Raw genomic sequence first — 27969 nt, 5'->3', positions numbered from 1 at the left:
TGCAGAAGCCTAAGATTAGATCACTAATTGGTAACGTTTTCCACACCACAGTACCTTGATCAGAATCGGCGTCTTCAGAGGAGGAGGGGGTAGGGAATAAGGGAAAATGAAGTGGCTGTCATGTTGTCTGGCGATGGAAGTGACAAGCCTAAACTTAAAAAAAAATCATCCAAGATCAAACTTAAGACAGGCCTGGGCAAAATCAGCTAAGATTGGCGGGCAGCTCCAAGAAATCACAATGACAATGGTACTAATGTTATAAAAGCTATCTCAAAGTCAGGGACAGCTCAACCATAGAATGTTAACCCAGAATGAAAAGAAATGCTTTGGAAATCAAAATTCTGAGGGGTTTTATAAGGTAAATAGATAGCGGGGGTGGGGTGGGGGGAAATCTATTTCCCACTGGTTTCCCAGTTGGTGGGCATCAACTTAAGATCATCACCAGAAAAGCAAAGGGAAAGGGAAGTGGAAGGTTGTCAAAGCATGAAACACTCAACCAGAAATAGGGGGGTGGCAGAGGGGTAGGGAGTAGGATCCACTATAGCTTTCAAAAGAGAAGGGGGCAAACATTTGACAAAGAAGTATATGAAAGGCTATGGGCCAAGAGCAGAGGAATGGATAAGGTACAGGGTTTTTTCAGAGCTGGCCCAGGCAAAATGGGCCAAATGGACTTCTTCTGTGTGGAAAAATTCTATGCTTGAGTTTAATTATTTGAAATAAACTTAAAAGGAAAAAAGACTGAAAGGTGGAAACAGAGTACTCTTTGCGGCATTTTCTCTACAGAAAATGGGTTCTTGAACAACGATGGCAACCGCTCTAAAAACATATAGATAGCGTGAAGTTGCCATCCACTGTAGTACCCAATGCAACTTTGTCACAAATCTACACAAAACTGTCCTTTAATGGTCGAGATGCGACAGAGCTCTGCTATACCCTCCCCCGCACACCCCAAGCCTGCAAAGGCCTGTCACTCTCCTATTTTTATCTTATCAAGTGCTCACTCATTAAGCTCTCTTGATGGAAAGCATTGACTTTACTCATTTTTTTTCAGTAAAAGGGAAATAATTACCTAAAAATCATGCTTTTAATTAATGTCATCAACTCACATTACATGCCAGCTCCTAATCAAGTGCCTGATTTTAGGCTGGCATTAATCCACCAACTTCAAGAGGGGGCACTACAGGTGTCTGTTTCTGAATGGCTTACTGTCTATTAAGTTACAGAGGTGAGGGAAAAACACTGCTCCAGCTCTGCAAATAGAAGCTGGACCATTGCCTGTGACAGGCTGACAGACTGGAGAGAGACAGGCCATTACATCTCTGATATTGAGCTCATGACTGCTGTGTGTTTTGTTTGAAATAGCTGCCACTTCCCTCTGTCATTTTACCAGCAATACTGCAAAGTATTTTTCAAATAACCAACCCAAATGACAACTTTCAACAGGAACAAATAAAAGGGATGCTGGCCATAGATTCTGTGTTAATTCCTGGGTAACAGCTGCTTTCAAATAGACGTCCCATTCATATGTTTATGTAGCAAGGCACTGCAACAGCCAACTGCAAGTTCTCCCCAACATCCCCCCGTCATCCCTCAAATGGTGAGTATTGCAACATTCGAGGAAGGAATTCAATGTGCATAGGCCATGGGAGGAATTCCAAGCAATTAGTTATAGGACATGAGTGGCGTAGTACTTTTATTAACACTGTTCTGAGTTCCTTGAGTAATGTATATAGTGTATTGAATTGCATTGCGCACTTTGTCCACTTAAAGATACCACACCCATGTCCCAGCAAAAGGAGATTAAAGGAGTCCATGTTTTAACAGCACCTGCAATTCCAATTCTAAATGCTTCTTACTTAATTTTACTATTTTTTCCTAAGAGCTTCACGAAGGCGATGAAGAGGGTGAGAAATAGGAAACAGTGCTTTCAGGTATGAAACTTTTGGAAAGTTTGTCCTACTTTCTACAGACAGAATTTTAACTTGGAGATTTAGGGAACACATTGAGGCTGTAGCCTGTTGTTAGAAAGAGATTGAGGCACTCTAGCGTGTACACACTCACATCTCACAAAAATATCCATCCAATCAAAAAAAAATTAATCTCAGATCATTACAGAGAAGATTTTCTTTGGAATATGATCCCAAATCCTTGATCAAACACTATTCAAGGTGGCATTGTCTATGCCCAATCCATCACATTTTGTCATGCATTCAGGGGCATCATCTGTATTCCCATGTTGGCAAAAAAGGCTGAGACATTTTAACGGTGTGATGGCAGGTTTTGCAATCACAGATGACAAAAGAAAAAAAAAGTTATTACTTTGCCACTGTGGAGGTGAAGAATTGGAAGATATTTTTGAGACACTAATACCTGCAGAAAATGAAAATTACTATGATTCAGCAAAATATCCCTAATAACCTATTTCACACCCAAGAAAAATACAACAAATGAAACAACTGTCTTCCAACGTGCTAAGCAAGCAAGACAATTGATCAATATTGCCCACGATTTGAGGCAATCGGCAACCAAATGGAATTTTGGCAATGTTGAACATGTCAAGCCAGAAAATCAAAACACAAATAATCAAATTTGCCCCTCTAGTTGGGCTGGGAGAAGGTTTGGAGTGGAGTTCCCCAGGGGTCAGTGTTGGGACCCTTGCTTTTCCTGATATATATCAATGATCTAGACCTTGGTGTACAAGGCACATAATTATACAAAACTTGGAAGCATTGTGAACTGTGAGGTGTATAATGTAGAGCTTCACAAGGACTTAGACTAGTTGGTAGAATGGGCGGATAGGTGGCAGATGAAGTTCAATGCAGAAAAATGTGAGGTGATATGTTTTGGTAGGAAGAGACAATATAAAATAAAGGGTACAATTCTGAAGAGAGCACAGGAACAGAGAAATCTGGTGTATGTGCGTATAAGTCATTGAGACAGTGGTTAATAAAGCATACATTGTTCCAAGCTTTATTAATAGGAGCATAGAGTACAAGATCCAGGAGGTTATGTTGAACTTATATAAGACACTAGTTCAGCCTCAGCTGGAGTATTGCGTTCAGTTCTGGGCACTGCAATTTAGGAAAGATGTGAAGGCGTTGGAGAGAGTGCAGAAAAGATTCACAAGGGTGGTTCCAGGGATAAAGAACTTCAGTTATGAAGATAGATTGGAGAAGTCAGGGCTGTTTTCCTTGGAGAAAAGAAGGCTGAGAGGAGATCTGATAGAAGAAATCATGAGGGGTCTGGACAGAGTAAATAGAGAGAAACTGTTCCCACTTGTGAAGGGATCGAGAACCAGAGGGCATAAATTTAAAGTAATTGGCAAAAGATGCAAAAGCAATATGAGTAAAAACTTTTTCACAAAGTGAATGGTTGAGGTCTGGAATGCACTGCCTTCAGGTGTGGTGGAGGCAGGTTCAATCAAGGCATTCAAAAGGGAATTAGATTGTTATTTGAAAAGGAACAATGTGCGGGGTTATGGGGAGAAGGCGGGAGAATAGTGAGGTGATACACTTCGGTACAAAGAACAAGTAGACACGGTATAAAATAAAGGATACTATTTTAAAGGGAGTGCAGGAGCAGAGAGACCTGAGAGTATATGTACATAAGTCCATTGCGCTATATTGCATTGCACTAGAGAGAGTGCAGAGAAGATTTACCAGGATGTTGCCTGGGCTGGAGAGTTTTAGTTATGAGGAGAGATTGGATAGACTGGGGTTACTTTCCCTGGAGCACAGGAGATTGAGGGGGTCATGACTGAGGAGAATAAAATTATGAGAGGCATAGATAGGGTAGACAGGAAGGAACTTTTCCCCTTGGTGGAGGGATCAATAACCAGGGGGCATAGATTTAAGGTAAGGGGCAGGAAGTTTAGAGGGGATGTGAGGAAGAATTTTTTCACCCAGAGGGTGGTGGGAATCTGAAACTCTCTGCCTGAAAGGGTGGTAGAGGCAGAAACCCTCATAACGTTTAAGAAGTATTTGGATGTGCACTTGCAATACCATGGCATACAAGGCTATGGGCCTAGTGCTGGAAAATGGGATTAGAATAGTTAGGTACTTGTTTGATCGGCGCTGACTTGATGGGCCAAAGGGCCTTTTTATGTGCTGTAGACCTCTATTACTATTACTCTAAGTCATTAAAGGTGCCAGGACAGGGAGAGAGAGCTGTTACTAAAGCATACAGTATTCTAGGCTTCATTACTAGGGGCATAGAGTATAAGAGCAGGGAGGCTATGATGGACTTATATAAAACACTGTTTAGACCTCAGCTGGATATTGTGCACAATTCTGGGTGCCACACTATAGGAAGAATGTGAATGGACTGCAGAGAGTGCAAAGGAGGTTTAGGAGAATGGTTCCAGGGATGAGATAGTTCAGCTATGAGGAAAGATTGGAGTTGGGATTGTTTTCCTTAGAAAGGAGAAGGCTAAGAGGAGACTTGATAGAAGTTTTCAAAATAATGAGGGGTCTGGACAGAGTAGATAGGGAGAAACTGTTCCTGCTCGTAAACAGATCGAGAACCAGAGGGCACAGTTTTAAAGTGTTTTGCAAAAGAAGCAAATGTGAGGTGCGAAAAAACTTTTTCACACAGCGAGTAGTTCAGGTTTGGAACGCACTGCCTGGAAGTGTGGTGGAGGCAGGTTCAATCGAGGCATTCAAGAGGCCATTAGATGATTATTTAAATAGAAACAATGTGCAGGGTTACAGGGAAAAGGCAGGAGATTGGCACTAAGTTAAAATGTTCAGAGAGCCGGTGCAGACACAATGGGCCAAATGGCCTCCTTCTACACCGTAACAATTCTGTGATTGCTGACATGCCAGGAAACCACCTGCAAAGCAACAGCAGTCTCACAACGTTTCCACTGTAGTGGTGCTTATCCACACTGGACTGGGTGCCCTGTTTCTGGTAAACTGAATAAAGCTTGTGGAAAACTCAACTGCTTTGCTTGTGTTTGTCACTCATCCGCAAATTCAATGCTCAACGATGAAGACAAATGCCAACAGAAGGGTGCCACCGACACGTACCACAACAAAAGGATGAGAGAATGTAGCCAATGTAGAGGCAGATGATCCTGAATATACCTTTGTGCTCTCTTTCCGACACATCAACCAGCCGCATGTAACAATCTCCATTGGTTGCTCCATTGGAAGTGAATGCTCTCACAGATACAGGAGCATCTGTCAATGTCACAGGAAACAAAACATTCAAGAAGCTTCAGGATTGCCCCATTCTCTACAAACCAGGGAACATGAAAATTTTCCCTTATCACAGTGACAAACCACTGAAAGTTCTCAGAACTTTTGAAACACCAATATCATTCAAAGATATTAGAATTAATGTTTATTCTGCCATATCTGGAGAATGTGACAGACTTATTAGTTTCCACACAGCAACAGATTTGCACATGACTGCAGTTACATAGACAATAGTTCCTATGCATACCTAAAACGTCCTTGAATTGTATGCTGACTGCTTTACTGGTATCAGCAAACAAAGGTGTTACATGCAAGCTGCATGTAGACCTTAATATGCCCTCAGTCACACATCAACGGAGAAGATACTGCTTTATATCAGAAAGCAGACAGAGAAAGAACTTCAGCACCTACTTGACCTTGACATTATTGAGAAAGTTGGATCTGAGCCTACCCCTAGGTTCTCACCCATACAAGTTGTCAAGAAACCCGAAGAACGAGAACCACATTAGAATCTGCGTTGTATGTGGTCACCAAACCAAGCTATACAATGAGAAAGACACTTGACACTGACAATATATGACGCTATAAAGGAAGTGAAAGTGCTAAACACTTTACTAAACTTGACCTCAATACGGGATACCATCAAACCATCAAATCAAACTGGCAGAAGAATCGAAGTATCTTACAATCCTTTCCATTCACATTGGACTTTTTTATTACAAGAGGCTCAACTGTGGAGTCAATTCAGCAGCTGAGGTATTTCAGCACATGATTCAGTCTGCACTTCAAGGATTTGAAGGCACACTGAACATTAATGATGACATTCTCATCTACGGTCACGCTGAAAGTGAACTCGAGACATGTCTACATGCATGGCTGCAACATCTTACAGAATGTAACCTCATCTTGAACAAAGACAAGTTCCTGTTCAATGAAAGCAGAATTGAATTCTTCAGTCATGTGCTCAGCAGTGAAGGGGTATCATCTGACTCATCACGTACTTTAGTTGCTTCACTCTTGACCTTGCAACTTTATTTGTCCCCTTATGCGATCTGACATGTTATGAAAATTTGTTATATAAAATATTAATATATGTCATCAGCTGGACATACATATGTATTGAACTGTTTTGAAAAGAACAATTTTCCTAAGCAAAGGACACTGGTTTACAGCAGCTACTACCTTTCATTTGTGAAAAGCAAACTGCTTTTATGGAAACACAGGGTTTATGGAGCTCTCAAAGACAGGTCATGTGACCCAGGTCTTGTGCGTGAAAAAAATACTGAATTTAGAATAGTCAGAGATAGACGTCCACAGGTGCAACAGCCTTACCCCAACTCTCTCTCTTTTGAAATCACTCTCATCAAAGAGCTGTTTGTGATTTGAAAAACCCACCAGAAGACCTCATTGCAGTAAACCGAGCGTTGTTAAAGGAAAATTCCAAGTCGACCTGCCATGACTGAAGACCAACTGCTCCATTGTGGAAGGGGATCCTTCAGCTGTAAACAAGCCTCTAGACAATCCGTGAATATTTTTTTCTGCCTTTACTTGTTACTTGTCCAAGCTTTTAATATCTGACACTCTGCAGAGTTTTACTTCTTTTTTGCATGCTTGTTTGGCAGGGGGGGGGGGGGGTCTGTGTGCGCGTGCAAGGTGCATGTGTGTCTGTGTGTGCGAGGCGCATGTGTATGTATGTATATATGTGTGTTTTTCCATTAGTGGGTGGTTGGACATAGTACCTTTTAAATCTTTCATTACCTGAATGAGTTTTAGCAATTGAATTAATTCTTTACTTGTTAACTTAAGGAACCTGGCTGGCTTATTTCTTGCACTGAGCTATATACAGTTAAAAATATATCAAATTGGCAATATCACCTCCCTTTTAAATTCAAACTCTGTTATAACAAACTCAGGAGTGGGACAAAGAAAGGAGTCAGTTCACCCGTTAACCTAGTCGTAACACAAAAAGAGACCACCCTGTGTGAGTGGACTAAATCACACAAATGGGCTTTACACCAGATCAAATAACAATTGTCAGCTAGTTGCAGAAATGCCTATTTTGACCCTGAGAAAACCACCCAACTAGCTGTGGATGCAAGCCAGGTTGGCTTAGGTGCTGTTCTTGTGCAGAAAGACAAAGCAATGCCAAGTAGATTGCTAATGCCTATAGAGCAACTTCATTCACAAACAGAGAGCGTAGTACACTTAATTATTATTAGGAGTTTTACACTTTCATCTCTACTTGTACGGAAGTTAGTTTGAAGTCATAACCGATCATAGACCACTAGTAAGCATGTTCAACAATCCACATAGCAAACCACCCACTCGAATAGAGCACTGGATACTCAAACTACAAGAATATGAATTCCATGTTGAGTAACAGACAAGCAAACTCAATCCAGCGGACTATCTTCCATAATATCCATTGCCATTAGTCAGTCCTACTAGTCATGAAGAAAAGATCAATGAACAACACCTTAACTACATAAGCCTAAACATAGTGCCAAAGTCGCTAAAACTACCTCGCATCAAAGTGGCAACAAAACGAGGTGGCGCAACTATGCATGACGGCTAATGGAATCATGGAACTGGAAAGACATGATTGAGAAAGCGTCTACAAACAAAACTGCAGACATACTATAAGGTCTTAAAAATGAGTGAAATGATCTCACCCTTACAACCAGATCTGACCTTGTGTTAAGTAGTAACTGTATTGTCATTCCACAGTCATCAAGGGAATGTGTTGTAGTTACAGCACATGAAGGTCACCGGGGAATTGTCAAAACCAAACAACTCCTTCGGAAAAGGTATGGTTCCCAGGAATTGATTAGATGGTAGAACACAAAATCAATCAGTTTGCACCATGTCAAGCAACAAAAATGTCAAAACTACCTCCAAGGCCATGGATTGAAGTTAGCACTGATTTAGAAGACTTGCCCACTGGTGAACACCTGCTTGTTGTCACTGACGACTACAGCAGGTTCCCAGTCGTGGAAATAGTTATGTCTACTTCAACAGAAGCAGCCTCTCCTCACTCGAGTACTGGGAAACCTCCCAGCTACACTCATCTTTGCACATCCTATGTGCACAAGTCTTCCGGAGCTACCCCACGGAGCTAACGATCAACACATATCCGAAAGAGAACAGAGGGATCAAATGAAAGTAAATGCAGAGTGAAACATGAAATTTAGAGCCACACAGCTAAGGCCAGGAGATGGAGTGCTGTTGAAACATGATTATCATGTTAGAAAGTAAACAATCCAGCCATTTGTCGTGACCAACACAAAATCAATGATCACTGCTAAGCAGGGTTCGCAAAAGATCACACAAAACACATCATTCTTCCAAGCACTGAGAATAACATTCACAAGTATTGAATACAATTTAGATGTCAACTTCTCAGATGAAGAACCTGAATTAAATGAGACCACACCTGATATCAGACAATATCCTACACATGAAAGTCATTCACTATACTTAATTGATTACATTATGAAGTGAACTATTTTCAGTTGGTGAACAGATCTTTCATCTAATTGTATATGACTGAATGCATTGTTAAATTAACAGAAACGTTAGAATATGTATAGTGCTACTGGTGGAGTTAACTATTCACATTATGTGTAAGTTCACGGTTTACACTTTTGGAAACAAACCATTGAAACATGCTATATTTTTCATTTACTAAGATGGAGGGATGTAGTGTATTGAAAATTGCATTTTGCACTTTGTCCACTTAAGGCCACCATACCCATATAGCAGCAGCAGGACTCTAGAAGGAGAAGAGCCTGTAGAGTTCTGAGTCTGAATGCTTCTTGTTGTTTCACAATGTAATCACCCTATCTCTTTCCCTATACAAACATTACCACAACACTTATTCAGTTGTATGCAATATACAATGTTCTTACATACAGACACAGCATGCCTGGGGAAAAACTAATTAATGGTGTCTACAAGGAATTAAGGTCTTGTACATTCAGCATGGAATGGCGCAGCTCTCTTACCTTGGAACAGGTGATAATGGTGGCGAAGAGGAGCAGGATGGGAAGGTGAAGGAGTCAGATGAGCCAACCAAATCAGGCATTCCTGGGGATGTCCCCACAGTTTCTGTGATCACAAGTTCTGGATCCAGGATGAAAAGTTCATCTTGGGAAATGTCAGTCACATAATGCAAGTGTTCCTGAAAGGTGAGTGCAGAGGAAATAATCATTCAAGCTCATAACTGTGCCTAAAAGGAAAAGGAAAGAAACAATCACATTTATATAGCACCTTTCACAACCTTCACAATTTAGTATTTTTGAAGTGCAGTGATTGTTGTAATCTAGGAAATGCAGCAGCCAATTTGCCCTCAGCAATGAAATACATGATCTGATAATCTGCTATTTTTCACTGAAAATGGCTCTGCTCTTCTTCGAATAGTGCCACGACACCTTTTATGTACATTTAAGAGAGCACACAAAGGCTTGGTTTAATGCCTCTTTCGAAAGTCACAGCAGCACTCCCTCAGTACTGTGAAGAGTCAGGCTAGATTTTTGTGCTCAAGTCTCTGGAGTGAAACAAACCCACATCCTTCTGGATCAGAAGTGAGCATGTTACCCACTGAGCCATGTCTGAGTTCTGCTCTTAAGAGCCATTACAACTGCTTATAATTCATTCCATTTATAGTCATAGAATTATATAGCATAGAGGGAGGCCTTTCTAGTAAATCTCTTCCGCATCCTTACCAAGGCCTTGACATCCTTTCTAAAGTGGGATTCCCAGAATTGAACACAATACTCCAGCTGAAGCTTTACAAAGTTTTGTCATAACTTCCTTGCTATTGTACTCTATTCCTATTTTCTACTCCATTAATAAAGCCAAGGATCCAATACAATTTTTTAACAGATCCATTTCAATCGACCTTTACTTTTAATTGCATCATTGTTCTATCTTCCAGGAACTGGTATCACTTATCCCTTCAGTGTCCAGACTGCCGGCTCCTAGCATGATTTACAATGTACACTGCACCATTGCTGCAGTAGAACTTCTCTGGGTTTGGTCCTGCTAGTCTTCCCTATTCTCTCTTTAAGTGAACCTATGCTTTGCATTGTTTCACAGCCCTCAGCTCATTAAGATGGCAAGTTGATGACTTGCTTTCAGGGTTCAGATAACATTGGTCCAGGATGTCCAAGCCAGTATATCCTTTGTTATTGTGTTTTTCAATATTCCTCCCATTTCCTGTGGCTCAGGTATCCTGGTCCACTCGGCTGACCCTTAACACAACTGAGGTCAGGTGCATTGTACAGAAATAGGGGAAATGGATTTTGAATTCATAAACTGGAACTCTGCTGTGAGGGAGAGCCCTATGACCAACACCTGATGACCAGACTGTCAAATACATGGCCATAAACTAAACAAATGTTTATTACTATGAGAAGTCATTTTGCCTCAGCCGGTCTTTTACTGAGTAATTTACCAGAAGACATCAGATTGGGACCTATCATTTGCTTTTTTTAAATATTCAGATATATATTAAAATGTGCAAACACAGGCATACTAATTGAAAAGATTCCAGAAATAGTTCTACATTTTTAATGCCAAGAGCAGATCTGTCCAAATACTGATGCCCCACGTGTCAGCCCAATTGAAAATATCTAATTCACAACGATTGTGCACTACAGACGAGGTAGTAAAATGGAATTCCCTTATGTTAATTGAATCAATTGAGGTTAAGTTTAAACAGGTGGAAGGCAGTGACTGGATGGTTACTTGAGCACATAGCAGTGATACTAAGTGACAGAGGGAGAAAGTCAAGTCTGGGGGTAATGTTCCACTCAGTGAATAAAACTATTCCAAGTTTGGTTCTGGGTTCTTCCTTTACCAGCTGGTTGCCAGTATTAAAACGCCTAAACATCCCTACCTCTTTGTCCTCCTTTAAGACACTCCTCAAAACCTACCTCTTTAAACAAGCTTTTGGACACCTGCCCAAATATCTCCTCCTTTTGCTCAGTGTCAACCTTTGACCTGAATTTACCCTCCTGTAAAGTGGCTTGCAAATGTTGCTTTGTCAAAGGTGCTATAGAAATTCAAGTCATTATTGTTATTGCTACCACCTAAGACTGGAGTGGATAGAAGAAAAAAAATCATCTACTAATATAGTGCCTGATTACATTAATATGCACCTAAACACTTCTGACCCAGTGAAATACTTTAAGTGGTGGTGCGGCTTCACAAGCAATCAATTCTGCTTGTGGATTAGATGTGGGGTTAGAGACACAGTTTCAAGACCACAGAATACAGGAAAGAGGAGCTTGGTTTTTTCAGATTATTCTAATCTCACAGAAGGAGACATTTGCAGAAAATTGAGCCATTACAATTAGTGATACAGGGTCTCCACACTGCTGTTCCTATCAGTCTCCAAGATGTTCTCTCACACCTTATTGGCCTTGGCATCACTGACAGAACCCTCCAGTGGGGATTGGCTTGATAAATAAGACTAGCTGCTGTTGTCTCTGTCTGAAGATGCAGTTTCCAGAGAGAGTGCTGCCCTTGACAGTGATATAGTGGTCAGAGGCAGCCATATTCTCTGGTGTGTAAAAGGGGATCAAGCCCACTTTTAGTGCTTGGCGCTCTGCACAGATTTCATAGAATCGTATAGCACAGAAAGAGGCCATTTCAGCCAGCGTGTCAGCTCTTCTGAAAGACCGATCCAATTACCTTGTTTCACCCATTGCCTGGCAAATTTTGTCAACACAGGCATTTAGCCAATTCCCTCTTGAAAGTAATTGCTGAAGCTGCTTTTCAGGTAGTGCATCTCCAGCCATTGGAAGAAGGCATGTCAGGAAGAAATTAGTGGAAAAAGAACATGCGCTGGTGTTTCTCTGCTATTCTGGCTGGTGCAAAAAAAGGCTTCTCAAAAACCAACTGGGGTGACTAACACCACCACTGCAGAGCAACCTCTTGAAGCGGCATTGCTGGAGGGAGTGAGAAATTCTGAATGTTAAGCTCTGCAATTAAAAGCTGAAAACAAAAACACCAGCCGGTCAGAGCCACCCTGAAGGAGAATGTACTACCTGAACCGATTATTTCCCCACATACTGCTCTACCTAGCATCACTGTTTAATCATCAACTAGTCCAGCCTGCTTTAAGTACATTGTAAGCTGAGAACTACTTGCTAATAAACTAGAAAGCATTACTTTTGGGTGCAGCAAACACATCTTAAACACAGAGATAAAAACAAAAAACTACTGCGGATGCTGGAAATCCAAAACAAAAACAAAATTACCTGGAAAACACAACTGGTCCTTTTATTCGGGATAAATTCGGGATTCGGGAGTCAAAACATTGAGAATCTACACTAATAATTGCCTCTCAGTACTTTCATTACAGATTGAGAAAATCCAACAGCATGTTGAACTGGTATCAGAAACATGGTCAGCCAGGAGGTGCTGCTCTTTACCGTGACTGGCATTCTTTGTGCTCCCAGATGCCAGTGCTGAGCTGTGCCAGGTTATCATTATCTAATTTAAGACATGGTCAATCAGGAGTCAGTAGACATTCTCCAGGATTGTCCTGGAGTGCCCAATTAATTTCCCTGACACTGCTCTGAGCAATGATTTGGAGATGGAAAAGAGAAGGATTTTTGACAGGATGGGTAATTTAGAGATGGGAGGTCATGTGAGAAAACCTCCAGGGACATGTCCAACCAAAGCTGGCAACCAGAGTGTGAGATCATCAAGAAAGGTGGGAATTGGGACATGGGCTGCATTACATTGATATTTGTTGAAATGCTTGCCACATGCTCATCCAGGCTAAGTATATAGTGACTCAACAGCATTACACACAAAACCACACACCAAACACTCCCAGCTCAGGGAAAGGCAGAGGTCAGATACAGAGTAACAACCCAACATTATGCATTACCAAGCAATCCATGGTCAACTCTAACTTTGAATATGCTGCAATGTAAAGCTTTCCCTATACAAAATCGGCAGGAAATTCCCTCAGGTTGTGTATGATATAGGGTGAATGTGGAGTAAAGTTCATTGTGCTCTGACCCAGAAACGTACTTTAAAGACAATCGGAGAACAACAGCAACTTGAATTTATTTAGATGCTTGGAGAAAAAAATGCTCATGGCACTTCACAGAGTTGTAGACCAAACAAAATTGCATGCCGAGCTGAAGGAAATGACATTAGGAGAGGTGAACCAAAGCTGATTAAAGTGATATGTTTTAATGAGTGTCTGAAAGGAGGTTGATTTAGAGAGGAAAGCACAAGAGTCCAATGTCAGAGGAACAGAGAGCTGGGGTGGTGGGGGATTTGGATCTCTCTACGAGGTTACAGAGATAGGAAGGGGCAAGGTTGTGGGAAGCTTTGAAACATGGAGATAGAATTTTAAATTTGAGGTGTTGAGTCACCAGGCCATATGTAAATCAGCAAGATTGATGATGGGATGATGGGTGAGTGGAACTTATCATGGAACTGGATGGGGGCAGCAGAATTTCAAATGAACTGAAATTTTTGGAGGGTTTGGGAGGCCAGTCAGAACAGCATGGAAATCATTGCGTCTCAAAGTGGCAAAGGCATGGATAAGAGTTTCAGTGGTAGATGGGTGGAGGTTGGGGCAACCACAGGTGATGTTACAGAGGTCTTTGTAATGAAGAAAACATGAAGTTGGAAATTCAGTTCAAGTTGAGCAGGATTGCTAAGGTTGTGAACAGTTTTGCTTGTCCCAAGGCACAGAAGAGCATCCTATTTAACCAGCATGACATTTCTATTATACACACAACAGAAGACTACAAACTTAAGTGACAATCACCATCAAACTGTAGATATCTTTGAGCACCCTGCTGGAAACTGTCAGCCTCTTCTCAGTAGCAGCATGCATGCCTATGAGGCAGTAGATTGTAGGTTGAACTCCCTCTTCAGAGACTACTTTAACACAGAATTGAGAGAGTGCTGCACTGTCAGAGGTGCCATTTTTTGGATGAGATGTTAAATTGAGACCCCTTATGGCCTCCCAAGTGGACGCAAAAGTTATTATGGCACTATTCAAAGGGGAATCCCTACCAATATTTATCTATTTTTTTTATTTATCCACGGGATGTGGGCTTCGCTGGCTGGGCCAGCATTTATTGCCCATCCCTAGTTGCCCTTGAGAGGGTGGTGGTGAGCTGCCTTCTTGAACCGTGCAGTCCATGTGGTGTAGGTACACCCACAGTGCTGTTAGGAAGGGAGTTCCAGGATTTTGACCCAGTGTCAGTGAAGGAATGGTGATATATTTCCAAGTCAGGATGGTGAGCAACTTGGAGGGGAAGTTCCAGGTGGCGGTGTTCCCATGCATCTGCATCCCTTGTCCTTCTAGATGGTAGTGGTTGTGGGTTTGGAAGGTGCTGTCAAAAGATCCTTGATGAATTCCTGCAGTGCATCTTGTAGATGGTACACACTGCTGGAGGATTCAGTGATGGTAATGCCATTGAACATCAAGGGGAGATGGTTGGATTCCCTCTTGTTGGAGATGGTCATTGCCTGGTAATTGTGTGGCACGAATGTTACTTGCTACTTGTCAGCCCAAGCCTGGATTTGTCCAGGTCTTGCTGCATTTGGACATGGGCTGCTTCAGTATCTGAGGAGTGGCGAACATTGTGCAATCATCAGTGAACATCCCCACTTCTGACCTTATCTCTTAATTATCACAAAAATCTTGCTCCTGCTGATTCTGGAACCTTGCTGTGTGAAACTGGACTGCTGAGTTTCCTGTATTTCAACAGTGACAACACTTCAAAGGCACTTAACTGGCTGTGAAAGGTCTTGGGTCACCATGAGGTTCTTTTCTCCCCTTGCAGATTGAGGCTGCCTTGGCCTCATTTCATTTCGAAACCTGAAGCAAACATCCTTAATCTGGATTCAAACCCAGGAGCATTTTGATGAAAAGACAGCGTGCAAAACCAGTGCAGAGTTCCCTACCTTGTATTTCACTCCAGACAGACCTATACTATTAGCCAAGAAATCTACTGGTACCCTACTGAGCCAATGGCATTCCACATAACTCGCCCTGTGTTTAGTTCAGCAGGGGACAAGCGAGAGAAATACTTGGTAGCTGCAATCAAGGAAGCTGTTAAATCAACAAAAGCCAGCAAGTTAATCATCACTTGGGAGTCTATTCTTACCTGTGCTCGATCTATTCTGTAAAACCGGTCAGCAGTAGTGGCTGAAAAGAAAACAAGGAGAAATTAAAATGAAGGGTTAGGCTCCAATCAGGTTTCTCTCTAGATAAAAACAAAAAGCTAAAAGCTACTGCGGATGCTGGAAATCCAAAACAAAAACAAAAACAGAATTACCTGGAAAAACTCAGCAGGTCTGGCAGCATCGGCGGAGAAGAAATCAGTTAACGTTTCGAGCCTTCATGGCCCTTCGGCAGAACTGAAGCATAGTTAGAAGAAGGGAGAAATATAAATTGGTTTAAGGTGGGTTGGGGGGGGGGGGTGGGGGGAGAGAGAGAGACATTGAGGGTGTGGTGATTGTGGAGATGAGCAGATAATCAAAAGATGTCACAGACAAAAGGGTCAAAGAGGTGTTGAAGGTGGTGATATTTGTCTGAGAAAAGTGCTAATTAAGAATGGAAGACAGGATATTCAAAGTACAGCTCTAGTGGGGGTGGGGTGGAAAGACTAACAAGGTTTTAGTTTAGATTTAAAAATAATGGAAATAGGTGGGGAAAGAAGAATCTATATAAATTATTGAAAAAAAAACATCTCTCCCCACCCCCCCCCCCCCCCCGCTTTTTTTTCAATAATTTATAGATTCTTCTTTCCCCACCTATTTCCATTATTTTTAAATCTAAACTAAAACCTTGTTAGTCTTTCCACCCCACCCCCACTAGAGCTGTACTTTGAATATCCTGTCTTCCATTCTTAATTAGCACTTTTCTCAGACAAATATCACCACCTTCAACACCTCTTTGACCCTTTTGTCTGTGACATCTTTTGATTATCTGCTCATCTCCACAATCACCACACCCTCAATGTCTCTCCCCCCACCCCCCGCCCCCACCACCCACCTTAAACCAATTTAGGTTTCTCTCTACATTGTCGCAAAAGAGAGAATCTCACATGGCTTTTTGGAGAAGAATATCTTGCCTGATCAAATATTTCATGCATTGCACCATTGGTCAGAACTTGTCAGAAAATCAGGAGGTTGCTCTACCAAAGTTCTGACATTTTTCACGTGCTTTGTTTCAATCATTGTGATGGAGTGAGTGGACATTGGGAGGCACCAGTGAACAGAACATGCTAATGTGGTACCCCTATTTAAAAAGGGTGACAAGATCTATACAGGAAACTACAGACCCAATTTGTCTTACTGCAATTCTGCCTAAATAATTAGATCATTTGTCAGAGCTGGTTTTCCTTCAAGTCAAGAATTTTAAAGGGATTGAATAGAGGCATTCAGAATTATGAAGGATTTTGATAGAGTAGATAGGAAGAAACTGCTTCCACTGGCAGGAGGGTCGATACCGAGAAGGGACAGATTTTAAGTTAATTAGTAAAAGAACCAGGAGACTTTTTTCTGACGCAGCGAGTACTTATGATCTAGGATACAATACCAGAAAGGGTGGTGGAAGCAGCTTCAACAATAAATTTCAAAAAGGAATTGGATAAATTCTTGAAAAGGAAACATTTGCACAACTATTAGGAAAGAGCAGAATGGCGTCCTTTTGTGCCGCGACCATTCTATGATTCTATTCTATGACTAGGACAGGGACTAAATGCGTAATTCTTTGAAAGGGCTAGCACAGGTACAATGGACTGAACGGCTTTCTTCTGTGCTGCATAATTCTAAATTTATTTACGATATCCACAGGATAACCACCAAGGACTCAGAGTATACAGCAAATGCCTGATGCTAACTTGGGACTTTGTGACATAGATCTGTCTGTACTGATTGTCAGCATGACTAGTTTTAGTATGCATTAGAAGTTGCAATAGCCATCTATTAAATTCAATGAGATTTTCTGTCTGGACATGGGAATGTGATGTTATTTTTTTGAAATTGACATGTTTCAAATATACTTAGAACTTTAGTATTGCTGAAAAGAGACATGTAGAAGCTTTTCATCTTGCACTCATCAGGACGCTTCACAGGAATACCAATATAAGGGGAAAACAACAATTTATATTGTATCAGAAGAATGAGCTGATTAGTTAGCAAGTGGACTCTGATTGTTAGAGGCTTTGCCATGGAGAATGGACAATTGATGGTGAATGACAGTTAACTGCCAAGCATTGTTTGAAATTTAAACCAGGCAGCTTGAACCCGAATGATCAAGGCATTGCCCTGAAGAATGAGTCAGTAAATGGCTGTCACTTATTTTGTTTAGCTGAAACAGGTGCAATGTATGTACATGTTATTTCTGTCTTCAAAGAACAAGGCCCTGTGTATTAATATATGTAGCTTCCAGTACACGCAAACGCGCCACACTGCAAGCCAATTTTCAATTGGTTGTCAGTGTAATTTTAACTTTTAACTTATAACTTTTTGTTTCCCAACTTTTTTCACATCATTAGGATTCTGCTTGGTTCCACCAGCTAACCTAGTACTAGGACAATTGGCCGTCAAATATTTGTACGGATGTTAAAACATCATGCAGTAGGTTTTCACCCTGCCACCCAACATAGAATTGGTCCTGCTGATTGGCTACCCGTTATAGACACTGGATGATTTTCATGTTCATTAAACATAAATACAGTAAATCACAAGGGTTTATATTTATATATAATGTAGGCAGCATGTATGTCCATCTATAGTGTAAGAAGGGACCTATGTTTATATACAGTATACAAGCTGTGTATGTACATACAACGTATGCACAAAGCATGCAGCCGTATGTCGAGGATAAATTTAGTCATCCGACACTCTCAGCAGGAAGCTGCATTTGAAGGGAGTGTGGGTTAGGGAACTGATTCTTTAGTGTTGCTTTCTTATATCTCCAGTCCCTGCTTCCTTCGACTTCAGCTTTTTGCTGGGAATGCAGGATTGGTGAAATTACATTCAATTTTGACCAAGCTTTTAGTTATGCCTTCTAATGTCTCCTTCTTTGTCTGATCACACTCCTGTGAAGCGCCTTAGGATGTTTTCCTAAGTTAAAGGTCTTATATAAATACAAATTGTTGTTGCTGTATAATGTATAAAGGTATATATAATGTATGCATGGTGCTCTGTTCCTTGGAACATGCAGTGAAGCAAAACCTAGTATCAGTGCAGCTGAAATCACATGGAACAGTACACTTCAGTTACAGTCACTGAACTGAATCACATTTGCCTTATTGTCTATTGTTGCTCAACTCCTGCCCCATACCCTAACCTGTGTATATTATTACAGATCCCGATCTGTGAGTTACTCCACAGGTAATGCACTCCAATCTGTGTTACACTGTATGTAACTACTCCAACTTCTACTTTACCCTCTATGTAACAAATTCCAGTAATATTCCAGCCTGTATCCTGAATGTACTGTAATATTTTAGGACATTCACCCTTATGGAAGAGATACTTGTGTTAATACACTTTACAATGTTGCTACAAAGTTAGATCAGCTTGCAAAGGGTTAATTCCCAGTGATCCACAAGAAATAAACCAGTTTGTTGATATACAAATTAAATGACTAAGTGCTTTATGGTCCACTTTCAGTGAAACACATGCAGCAACATGTGCAAGATCAAAGTAATCAATACACACAAGGAATAGTTTAAGTAACATTACAATCTCTTCCTAAAACCATAATTTAATTAGATATAAGCAGTAAAGGCACACTCTAGATCAAAGGCAATGCCTGTAACATACTCCAGACAGTGTTGCTCTGTATATAATGTGCTGCTAAGGCTCCATTAATTTTCTCCATGAGTGAAGATTAGGATTGCACTGGAGTATCCAGGAGTTAAAGATTAATCTACTTAACAACAGCTTACATTTATATAGCACCTTTAATGTAGTTAAATATCCCAAGGTGCTTCACAAAAATGTCAACCAAACAAATTTGGGCACCCAGTAACATACAAACATATGGATTAGGAGCAGGAGTAGGTTATTCAGCCCCTTGAGCCTGCTCTGCCATTCAATAAAATCACGGCTGAACTGATCGTGGCCTCAACACCACATTCTGCCTCCCTTGTTAATCAAAAATCTATTGGGGGTAGACAAAAGTTATCTACCTCTGCCTTAAAATATTCAATGACCCTGCATCCACTGCTCTCCAGGCAAGAGTGTTCCAACAAGTCTCAACCCTCAGGGAAAAAATTTCTTCTTATCTCTGTTTTAAATGGGAGACCCTTATTTAAAACTATGTCCCCTCTGTATAAGGAGAAATCAGGACAAATAACCAAAAGCTTGGTCAAAAAGGTAGGTTTTAAGGAGCGACTTACAAAAGGGAGAGAGACAGAGAGGTGGGACAGAGATTTGGGGAGGGAATTTCAAAGCTTAGTACTTTGGCAGCTGAAAGTACACTCACAAATGGTGAAACAATTAAAATTGGGGATACACGAAAGGCCAGAACTAGGGCAGCACGGAAATTTGGCAGGATTGGAGATCTGGTGAAGGCACTCCCTCTCCAACAAGAGAGAATCTAACCATCACCCCTTGACATTCAATGGCATTACCATTGCTCAATCCCCACTATCAATATCCTGGGGGTTGCCATTGACCAGAAACTGAACTAGACTAGCCACATAAATATTGTGGCTACAAGAGGTCAGAGGCTAGGAATCCTGTGAAGAATAACTGATCTCCTGGCTCCCCAAAGCCTGTCCACCATCTACAAGTCACAAGTCATGAGTGAGATGGAATACTCTCCACTTGCCCGGTGAGTGCAGCTCCAACAACATTCAAGAAGCCTGACAATATCCAGGACAAAGCAGCCCACTTGATAGGCACCTCATCCACAAACATTTACTCCCTCCATCACTGAGGCACAGTGGCAGCAGTGTGTCCCATCTACAAGATGCACTGCAGCATTTCACTAAGGCTCTTTAGCACGTTCCAAACTCTCAACCACTACCATGGGGAGCCATTATGGGACAGATGGGTACAGGCAGGGGAAGTGACAAAATGTTCAAGGGTTTTGAAGTGGAAAAAAAAGGTGGAAAACTGGGCTGTAGCTTGTGCGGACAGAGGGGTCAAGGATAGTTCTTTTGAGGAGAGGAGTAATGACAAAAGGTTTCAAGAAAAGGGACGGTACCTGAGGAGAGAAAACTGTTAACAATCATCTGGGCAAGTGGACAATATTCCATCACACTCCTGACTTGTGCCTTGTAGATGGTGGATAGGCTTTGGGGAGTCAGGAGATCAGTTAACATGGAAGTCAGGAGAGGATGTTGGGTATTCAGCAGCTTGATGGGAATCAGGCCTCATGGGCAAGACGAGTTTGGAAGCAGCATGATGGGAGATAGGAGAGAAACAAAGAAAGATGAGAGTTCTGGGCTAGGGCAGGGGATATTTTACGAGATGTTTGGCCCAGTGGGCCAGGGGAAGGAGAAGTGTCTATAATGTAATGAAGTGTCTCAAGGTGCTTCACAGGAGCATTATAAAACAAAGTATGACACCAAGCTAAAAAAGGCGATATTAGGTTAAGAATACCAAAAGCTCGGTTAAAGAGGTAGGTTTTAAAGAGTGTCTTAAAGGAGGAAAGTGAGGCAGAAAGGTGTAGAGGTGTAGGGAGCTCTATTCTAGAGTCTGGGGCCTAGGCAACTGAAGGCGCAGACTTCAATTTTGGAGCAATTAAAATTGGGGATGCACAAGAGGCCAGAATTAGAGGAGCACAGATAGGGCTGGAGCAGATTAGAGATAGTGAGGGGCAGTCCACGGAGGGATTTGAAAACAAGGGTGGAGAATTTTAAAATCAAGGCATTGCTTGACCTGGAGCCAATGCAGGTCAAGGTTGATAGGGGAATGGGACTTGCTGCAACTTAAAACACAGGTAGCAGAATTTTGGATGACCTCAAGCGTACGTAGGGCAGAATGTGGGAGACCAGCCATGAGTTCGTTCGAATAGTTGAGTTTAGAGATATCAAAGGCATAAATGAGGGTTTCAGCAGCAGATAATCTGGGAGAGGGACGAAGTTGGACAATGCTGCAGATATGGAAATAGGCGGGCTTAGTGATGGCACAAATGTGAGGTCAGAAGCTCATCTCAGGATCCAATGTGACAGCAAGGTTGTGAACGGACTGGGGAGGAAGCGAGATAGCAGAACAGATGGTCTCAATCTTTGTGACAAAGAGGTTCATGAGCTCCTTGCACCTATTGTTGGAAGAGAAGGTTGAGGAGTCAAGGGAGAGAGGTTTAAGAGGGTGCTTTGAGGTGAAGAAAACCTGAGGTTATCTTTGTATTCCAGAATGAACAGCAAGTAGTTTATGCGGGGGAGAGGAGAACTTAATAGTCCTTAATGTTTTCCAGCCAGATCAGGCAGCTAATGACTAAATCAGACATTCAAGTCTGCGTTGCTTAGACTTGAGAGTGGAGATGTAAGTGCTACCTAGGGAGTAGGATGAGAGGCACTGTTATGAATAACCTGGAGAAAAACATAAAAGAAATGACTTTTCTCATTTTTTGAACCTTTTATTTATTGGTTAGAAAAATGCTGAAGATGGAATAAAGGTTCTTTGACTGGATGGGGCAGTTGGAGACTGAGATCATGTAAAGAAACCTCCTGGAATATATCCAGAATTGGTATTCCTACTACAGATCAATACTGTCTTTTATCATCCTGTGAATCATCCCTGCAATGATACCACAGTCCATCCTCACAGTCTATGATGAATATATTACCTCATTATTACTGGTAATCATCACTGGCACTGACTTCATCACGCTGCTAATATATTATGGTTTACTGTGGACTCTGGAGAGTAAGTAAAAGACTGCAATTTAATATTCAGAATGAGATTATGTCCACAAACCACTCACACTTGGCCTATTTGAGCTCATCGATTAAATTGTTAATGCTATTATTCACTCCCAACCATCTGGAATCTTGTATGCAAAGCTGTTGCTGTTGTGTGCAGAAGTTACATTAAACACTAATCTTATAATAGCTCCTTCTCTGGGTTTGTTTGAACCATTCAAGACCCAATGACACTGTAAATAAAACAGACTCACTCTTTCAGTCTATTAAACTGAGGCATTTCATTGATGTGGGTGGGGTACGAGGGCTGCTATCCAATACAGTACTGTAAAAGACTTCACAGGCAGAGGCTCATGATGAGGCTTAGTTAGCCTGAGAAGACTGCTGCCATGGCAAACAATGTAAAGGAAATGTGCACTTTGGAAGAATAATTATTGGGGAACTACAATAATGCTCTAGATAGTGCAAAGGCAAGCTCACAGAGTCCCATAGAATGCTGTTCCTTCCTGCAGCTGGAGTGATGAATTAATCATTAGGCAAACAGTGTAAATACCCAGCTCGCTCTCTCACCAGCCAGCAGCTTAATTCCTATACAGGCTTTCAGTGCTGTACTGACCTAAGAGACATAGTTTATCTAAAAACTATATTCTAATACCACGCCCATTGTTGGAGGTGCAGTCTTTCAGACACACTGAACTGAGGTCCCATCTGTCCTCTCAGGTGGAGGTAAAAGATCCCATAGGTCAATTCAAAGAAGAGCAGGGCAGTTCGCTCCCAGTGTCCAGACCAACGTTATTAAAAACAAATTAGTGCTCATATATCTTACTGCTGTTTATGGGGCTTCCTGTGAGCAAATTGGCTGCTATGTGCCCCTGCAGTACAACAGTGGCTACACTTCAAAAGTACTTCATTGGCTATAAGGGACTTTGGTATGTCCTGAAGACATGAAAGGCATAATATAGATCGAAGTTCATTCACTAGACTCCACTTGCATTCTTTCCCTTGGCCATCACATGCGTTCTCTCCCTCCTTCCCTCATCAGTGCTCCTTTGCACCCCCTTGCAATATCTCCCCACTTTCCCCCCTGCTTCATTTCTCTCACCCCTTTGCTTTCCCCTGGCATTCTCTCTTCCCTTTCACTCCTTTTGCGCTCTCTCCTTCATTGTCTTTGTGAATTACAGGTGGAACTATTTCTCATTAATAATAGAACAGTGACTGCTGGTCAAACACTGCCCTTCCAACCCAGTTCAATAGGTGCTATAAAATAGAACAGGGTCAGTGGTGATTACAAACCTCTCCTTTAAATCTAGGAGTGGTCAGGGCACCTGTAACTCGTCTAACCTTGCTCCCATTTATTGACGTATTTTGAACATGAGGAATTATGTTTATTTGAATCTAGTTTGTGTAAATGGGGCTGTCGTACCTTGATTGATATCATATTAACTGGCATCTAATTAACAGCTCTGACCTGTTGCTCATCAACACAATCAATGATCAGTATAGTACAAAGATCTATCATACACACTGGGCAATGAGGACGAATCTGCTCGGGTCTGGTAGTGTATGACTGGTGTGTCTCAGATATTCGTGCTGTACACATCAAAATGAAAGGATGCAATTCACCTATAACAGCTTCTGTAATGGCTCATGTGCACCTGTGGAAGCACACTATAAACTGGGTATAACAGCACAATGTCTTCATATATTGCAGACCGTCAGCAAGGCAGAGACTTGCACTCTGGTGTTTCAGACTGTCCACACTTGTTCTCTACCGCAGATCTATCACAGATTGCAGGTTGTGGATGTCATTGATTAATTTATGGGATTATTTGCTCCCATCTTTTAGACCAAGTTACTTAACCACCATTCAGCACTTGGTGTTGACCAATCAGCGGTCGCACCATCTGCTGTCGTTACAGTAACCAGTTTTAACTCCTGGCACAAGTAACCCAGCACAACCATTCAAAAAAAGCATTCCAGAAGTTGCAAGTACTTCAACTTTAATTAAACACAAAAGCAACAGTCCAACAGGAGGTTACTTTCCAAACATTTGTGAAAAGCAAAATTCCTGGGGTTTTAAATGGCGAGGTGGGTGATGATGTGCAAGAATCAGATTTAAATGTTCAGCATCAGTCCAAAACAAAGTAGATTCGGACAGATCAGTTTTCACAGTAAATGCAAACAGCTGCCACACCCGAGAGGCACCACTGGTGGCTGCGAGTCCAATGAGAGTTTGTGTGTATGTTCACACATCACTTTTCTACCTCAGTTTCAAGGGCACCCCTTCCATCTCTTTGATGGAAGTACTTTCTCTGCTCCTGTACAGCATGCAGAGGTACTATTAATGGTGCAAGTCTCAGAATCGTTCAGTAGACTATAAGTGCCTGGGACAGCAGGGTCTCACCACGTGCTGGAGCTCTGAATCTCTATTATGATTGCTGATGCGAGGGGCCAGCACTCCCACAGAAACCCAAGGAATATCGGAGGGAAGGGTGGTTGACATCACTCGGCTTTCGTCTCCTTGGAGCACACTGACATCGGCAGGGGCTTGCAGGTGGCACATCTTCCCCTCTCCTTTCTGAGGATCATCACCTTGCCATGGTGGAAAGGCTTGTGTGTCCCAATGAACCAGAGAGCGAAGTCATCCGGAGCTCACACTCTTGATAAGGTCGAGGGGGAGGTTCAAGCAAAGAACGATCCAAGAAGTCCTCAACGGCAGAGGAGGGCTATGGCAATGGGGGATTGGCAACAGGGGAAGGACTGAGAAACCCGGAGGCCCCCAGCCAAAATTCCCCACACGGGCGGCGGCGGATGTGTGGAGGTCATGGGGCACCTGTGTCGAGTCAGGCATGCCTTTCGGCAGCTGCATCTACGACTGGGCAGTCCTCTTCAGGGTGCCCTCTGCTCACACCGAAAAGGTGAGGGGGCTAGAAAAGGTACCCCAAAAATAGGCTGTCCCATTTCCCCTGGCTGGGAAACCACACCCAGCTGGATCACCATCTCTGCAGTCGAAACAAGAGAAAACTAAACTTCAGGACGTGAAATGAGAGAACACTTATTGACAGCCCAAAGAGTGATCATCTGGAAAGATGAACTGCCATCGTGGCCTGGGAGCTAGCAAGGCACAACATCGACATCGCTGCTCTATGCCAGCCCCAGCTCTTTGGGGAAGGGCAGCCGAGGGAGATCAATGGAAAGTACACCCTCTTCTAGAAATGTAAGTCAGACCGTGACCCCGCATCCATGGAGTTGGTTTCGCCCTGAGGAACAGGATAGCTGCCGCACCCGCCAAACTCCCATTGGGGAGTCAATGAGAGGCTGATGACGCTCCGCCTACATCTCAGTCATAATCAATGCGCCACTATCATCAGCGCATACTTCAGATTCTGACCATGAAGTAGAGGAGAGGTTCTGCTCTGACCTCGATGGCGTCTTTGCTTCCATCCACAGGAACGAGAAGGTCATCCCCCTAGGTGACTTTAATGCCCGAATTGGACATGACCACGAAATCTGGAATGGAACTATCAGCAAGAATAGCGTGGGAAGGCCAATGCCAATGACATCCTACTCTTGACCACGCGCACCCAATACGGTCTGATCGTGATGAACACGGTCTTCCGCCAGAAGAACCAGCTCAAGACCATGTGGAGCACCCGAGGTCAGGGCATTGGCACCTCCTGTCCGAGGCAGAGACCTGAGGGACGTGCTTGTCACGAGAGCCATGAAGGGTTCTGAATATTGCTGGACGGACCATCGACTTGTACACTCGGTGATGAACATCTGCCTGGCGCCAAGACACCAGAGGACCCAAAAAGCTGCCCAGAGAAAGCTGAATGTTGCAGCTTTGAAGGACCCGGGACTGTGGGAAGAGCTCCAGGCCCAGATGCACAGTGCACTGGAGCAAGTGCCCACCACTAATGCCATTTCCATCTAGGCCTACTAGGAGCAACTCAAGTCCACTGTCTTAGACACTTGCGCACAGCCGGACCAGGGTCAAACAAGGTTGTGTGATTGCGCCCACCTTGTTCACCATTTACCTGACTATCATTGTCTACCTCATCCAAGACTACCTACCACCTGATGTCAGCATTCAGTATCGCCTAGCTCTTCAACCTTGGTTGCTTCTGGGCAAAAACAAAACTCACCACCATGGACATCCATGATCTTCAGTTTGCAGATGACTGCTGTGTGATGGCTCGCTCTATACAGGACATGCAAAGGATGCTTGACCTCTTTAACACCTCGTATAAGAGGCTTGGCCTGTCCTTAAACAATCACCAAGACGAAGGTCCTTCACCAACCTTCCCTGGGCCAGCTGAGCCTCCCCCACACCACCCATGTAGATGGTGTGTCTCTGGACTATGTGCAGCACTTCCCTTATCTCAGCAGATAACTTCTCCCAAGGGACTACCATTGATGAGGAAGTCCAACACTGAGTCAACTGTGCCAGTGCTGCCTTCTTCAAGCTGCGCCAACGTGTCAGTGACGACAGGGACCTTCGGAAGCCAACAAAGATTCTGGTTTATCCAGCCGTTGTGTTGACCACCCTCCTCTACTGCAGCAAAACATGGACTGTCTACCAACGCCACATTGAGATTCTTGAGAGCTTCCATCAGTGGTGCTTGCGTCAAATCCTAGGGATCAAATGGGAGGACCGCTAGACTAATGCAAGCATCCTCCATGAAGTTGCGCCCACCAGCATTGAAGCCCTGCTCCTGTGGAGCCAATTCCGATGGGTGGGCTAATGCGGCCGGATGCCCGAAAACTGCCTCCCTCAGCAGGTTCTCTTCTCACAGCTCTCTGGCCAACGCTGAAAGGGCAGCCAAAGGAAAAGGTATAAGGGTACATTCAAGGTCACCCTAAAGCATGCAAGCATTAACACCACTGGCTGGGAAGAGAATGCTGCCAATCGCCTGGTCCACCAAGGCACAAGCCACTTCGTGGTTCAGCGACTCAACAGCGAGGCAGAATGGTGGCAGCAGAGGAGGGAGAAGGAAGCCAATCCAAGGCTGTGATTTCCACTCCCCTGCACAACAATGTGGCCCCACTGCGGAACAACATGTGGATCCAGAATTGGGCTCCTCAGTCATCCAAAGTCTCACCCAGCCTGATGGACGTCATCCTCGATTCCGAGGGACGGCCAACAACGATGACGATCTTCCTCTCCTTCCCAACATTTCCATCCCGCCAACAATAGTGCATGGCCTAAGATGTTCGAGAGACTAGCCTGATAGAACTCGAGTGTGTACGGTCAAAACAGGAGAATGGCCATTTGGTACCAATAAGCGATACCAAAGGCTAGCCGGCACCGGTAGAATTGCACCTCAGTCTGAAAAACACTTTAGGTGAAGACAGGAGGAAATTGGAAAAGACAAACAAACTGGAGATTGAATGACCCAATGTGTTGGTTTGTGACATGGGCACTGATAAACTAATGTGAATAAAGGGTATTGTAACTTCTGAATTGACAAAATATCATATAGACATTTAACGCAAAACTCTTCTTTATCATGCTGACTAGTTGCCAAACACTCTTGACATTAGTGCGCAGTAATGTTTTCCTTTGTGTACAGCAAAGGCAGGAGATGCTTTCAGAACTCAAGCCAAGCAAACATGGGAAAAATGCTCTAAAGTGGCTGTATGGACAGAAAGTGTTTTAAATTGCCCGTACATTCTCCTCAATTTTAAAAAAAAGATCGTTTTTATTCTACATAAATTGTTAATAATGCTCGAGGAATTTTAGTGTGTTTTTTATGATTAAGGGAAGTGCCCACTGGGCATTCTTCCTGGCTACATAAATCTTTGGCGAGCAAAATTAATTATAGTCTGTACTCACTGCAAATCTACACAATTTCACTGTAGCACTGACAAATCCCAGCCTCAGAAAGCATTAG

At 42.7% G+C, this 27969-nt stretch overlaps 1 protein-coding gene across 10 annotated transcripts in view; it reads right to left on the bottom strand.

The window, feature by feature from the left end:
- The window catches only part of dgkza (diacylglycerol kinase, zeta a), a 562825-nt gene that overhangs the window by 114249 nt on the left and 420607 nt on the right, over positions 1-27969 (bottom strand). For all 10 annotated transcript variants that reach the window (XR_013577554.1, XM_078548888.1, XM_078548889.1 and 7 more), the window contains 2 exons: positions 15350-15390; positions 9203-9378 (listed from right to left, as the gene is read on the bottom strand). Coding sequence is in view for 9 of the 10 variants with exons in the window: in XM_078548888.1 (XP_078405014.1) it covers positions 9203-9378; positions 15350-15390 (217 nt within the window). In the remaining variant the exon portion in view is untranslated. The remainder of the gene's footprint in view (positions 1-9202; positions 9379-15349; positions 15391-27969) is intronic.

The sequence above is a fragment of the Cetorhinus maximus genome, chromosome 9, assembly GCF_964194155.1.
Source record: "Cetorhinus maximus chromosome 9, sCetMax3.hap1.1, whole genome shotgun sequence".
NCBI classification, from domain to species: domain Eukaryota; kingdom Metazoa; phylum Chordata; class Chondrichthyes; order Lamniformes; family Cetorhinidae; genus Cetorhinus; species Cetorhinus maximus.
Note: the sequence above shows the minus strand (reverse complement) of the source record. Positions and strands in the feature narration are given on the sequence as shown.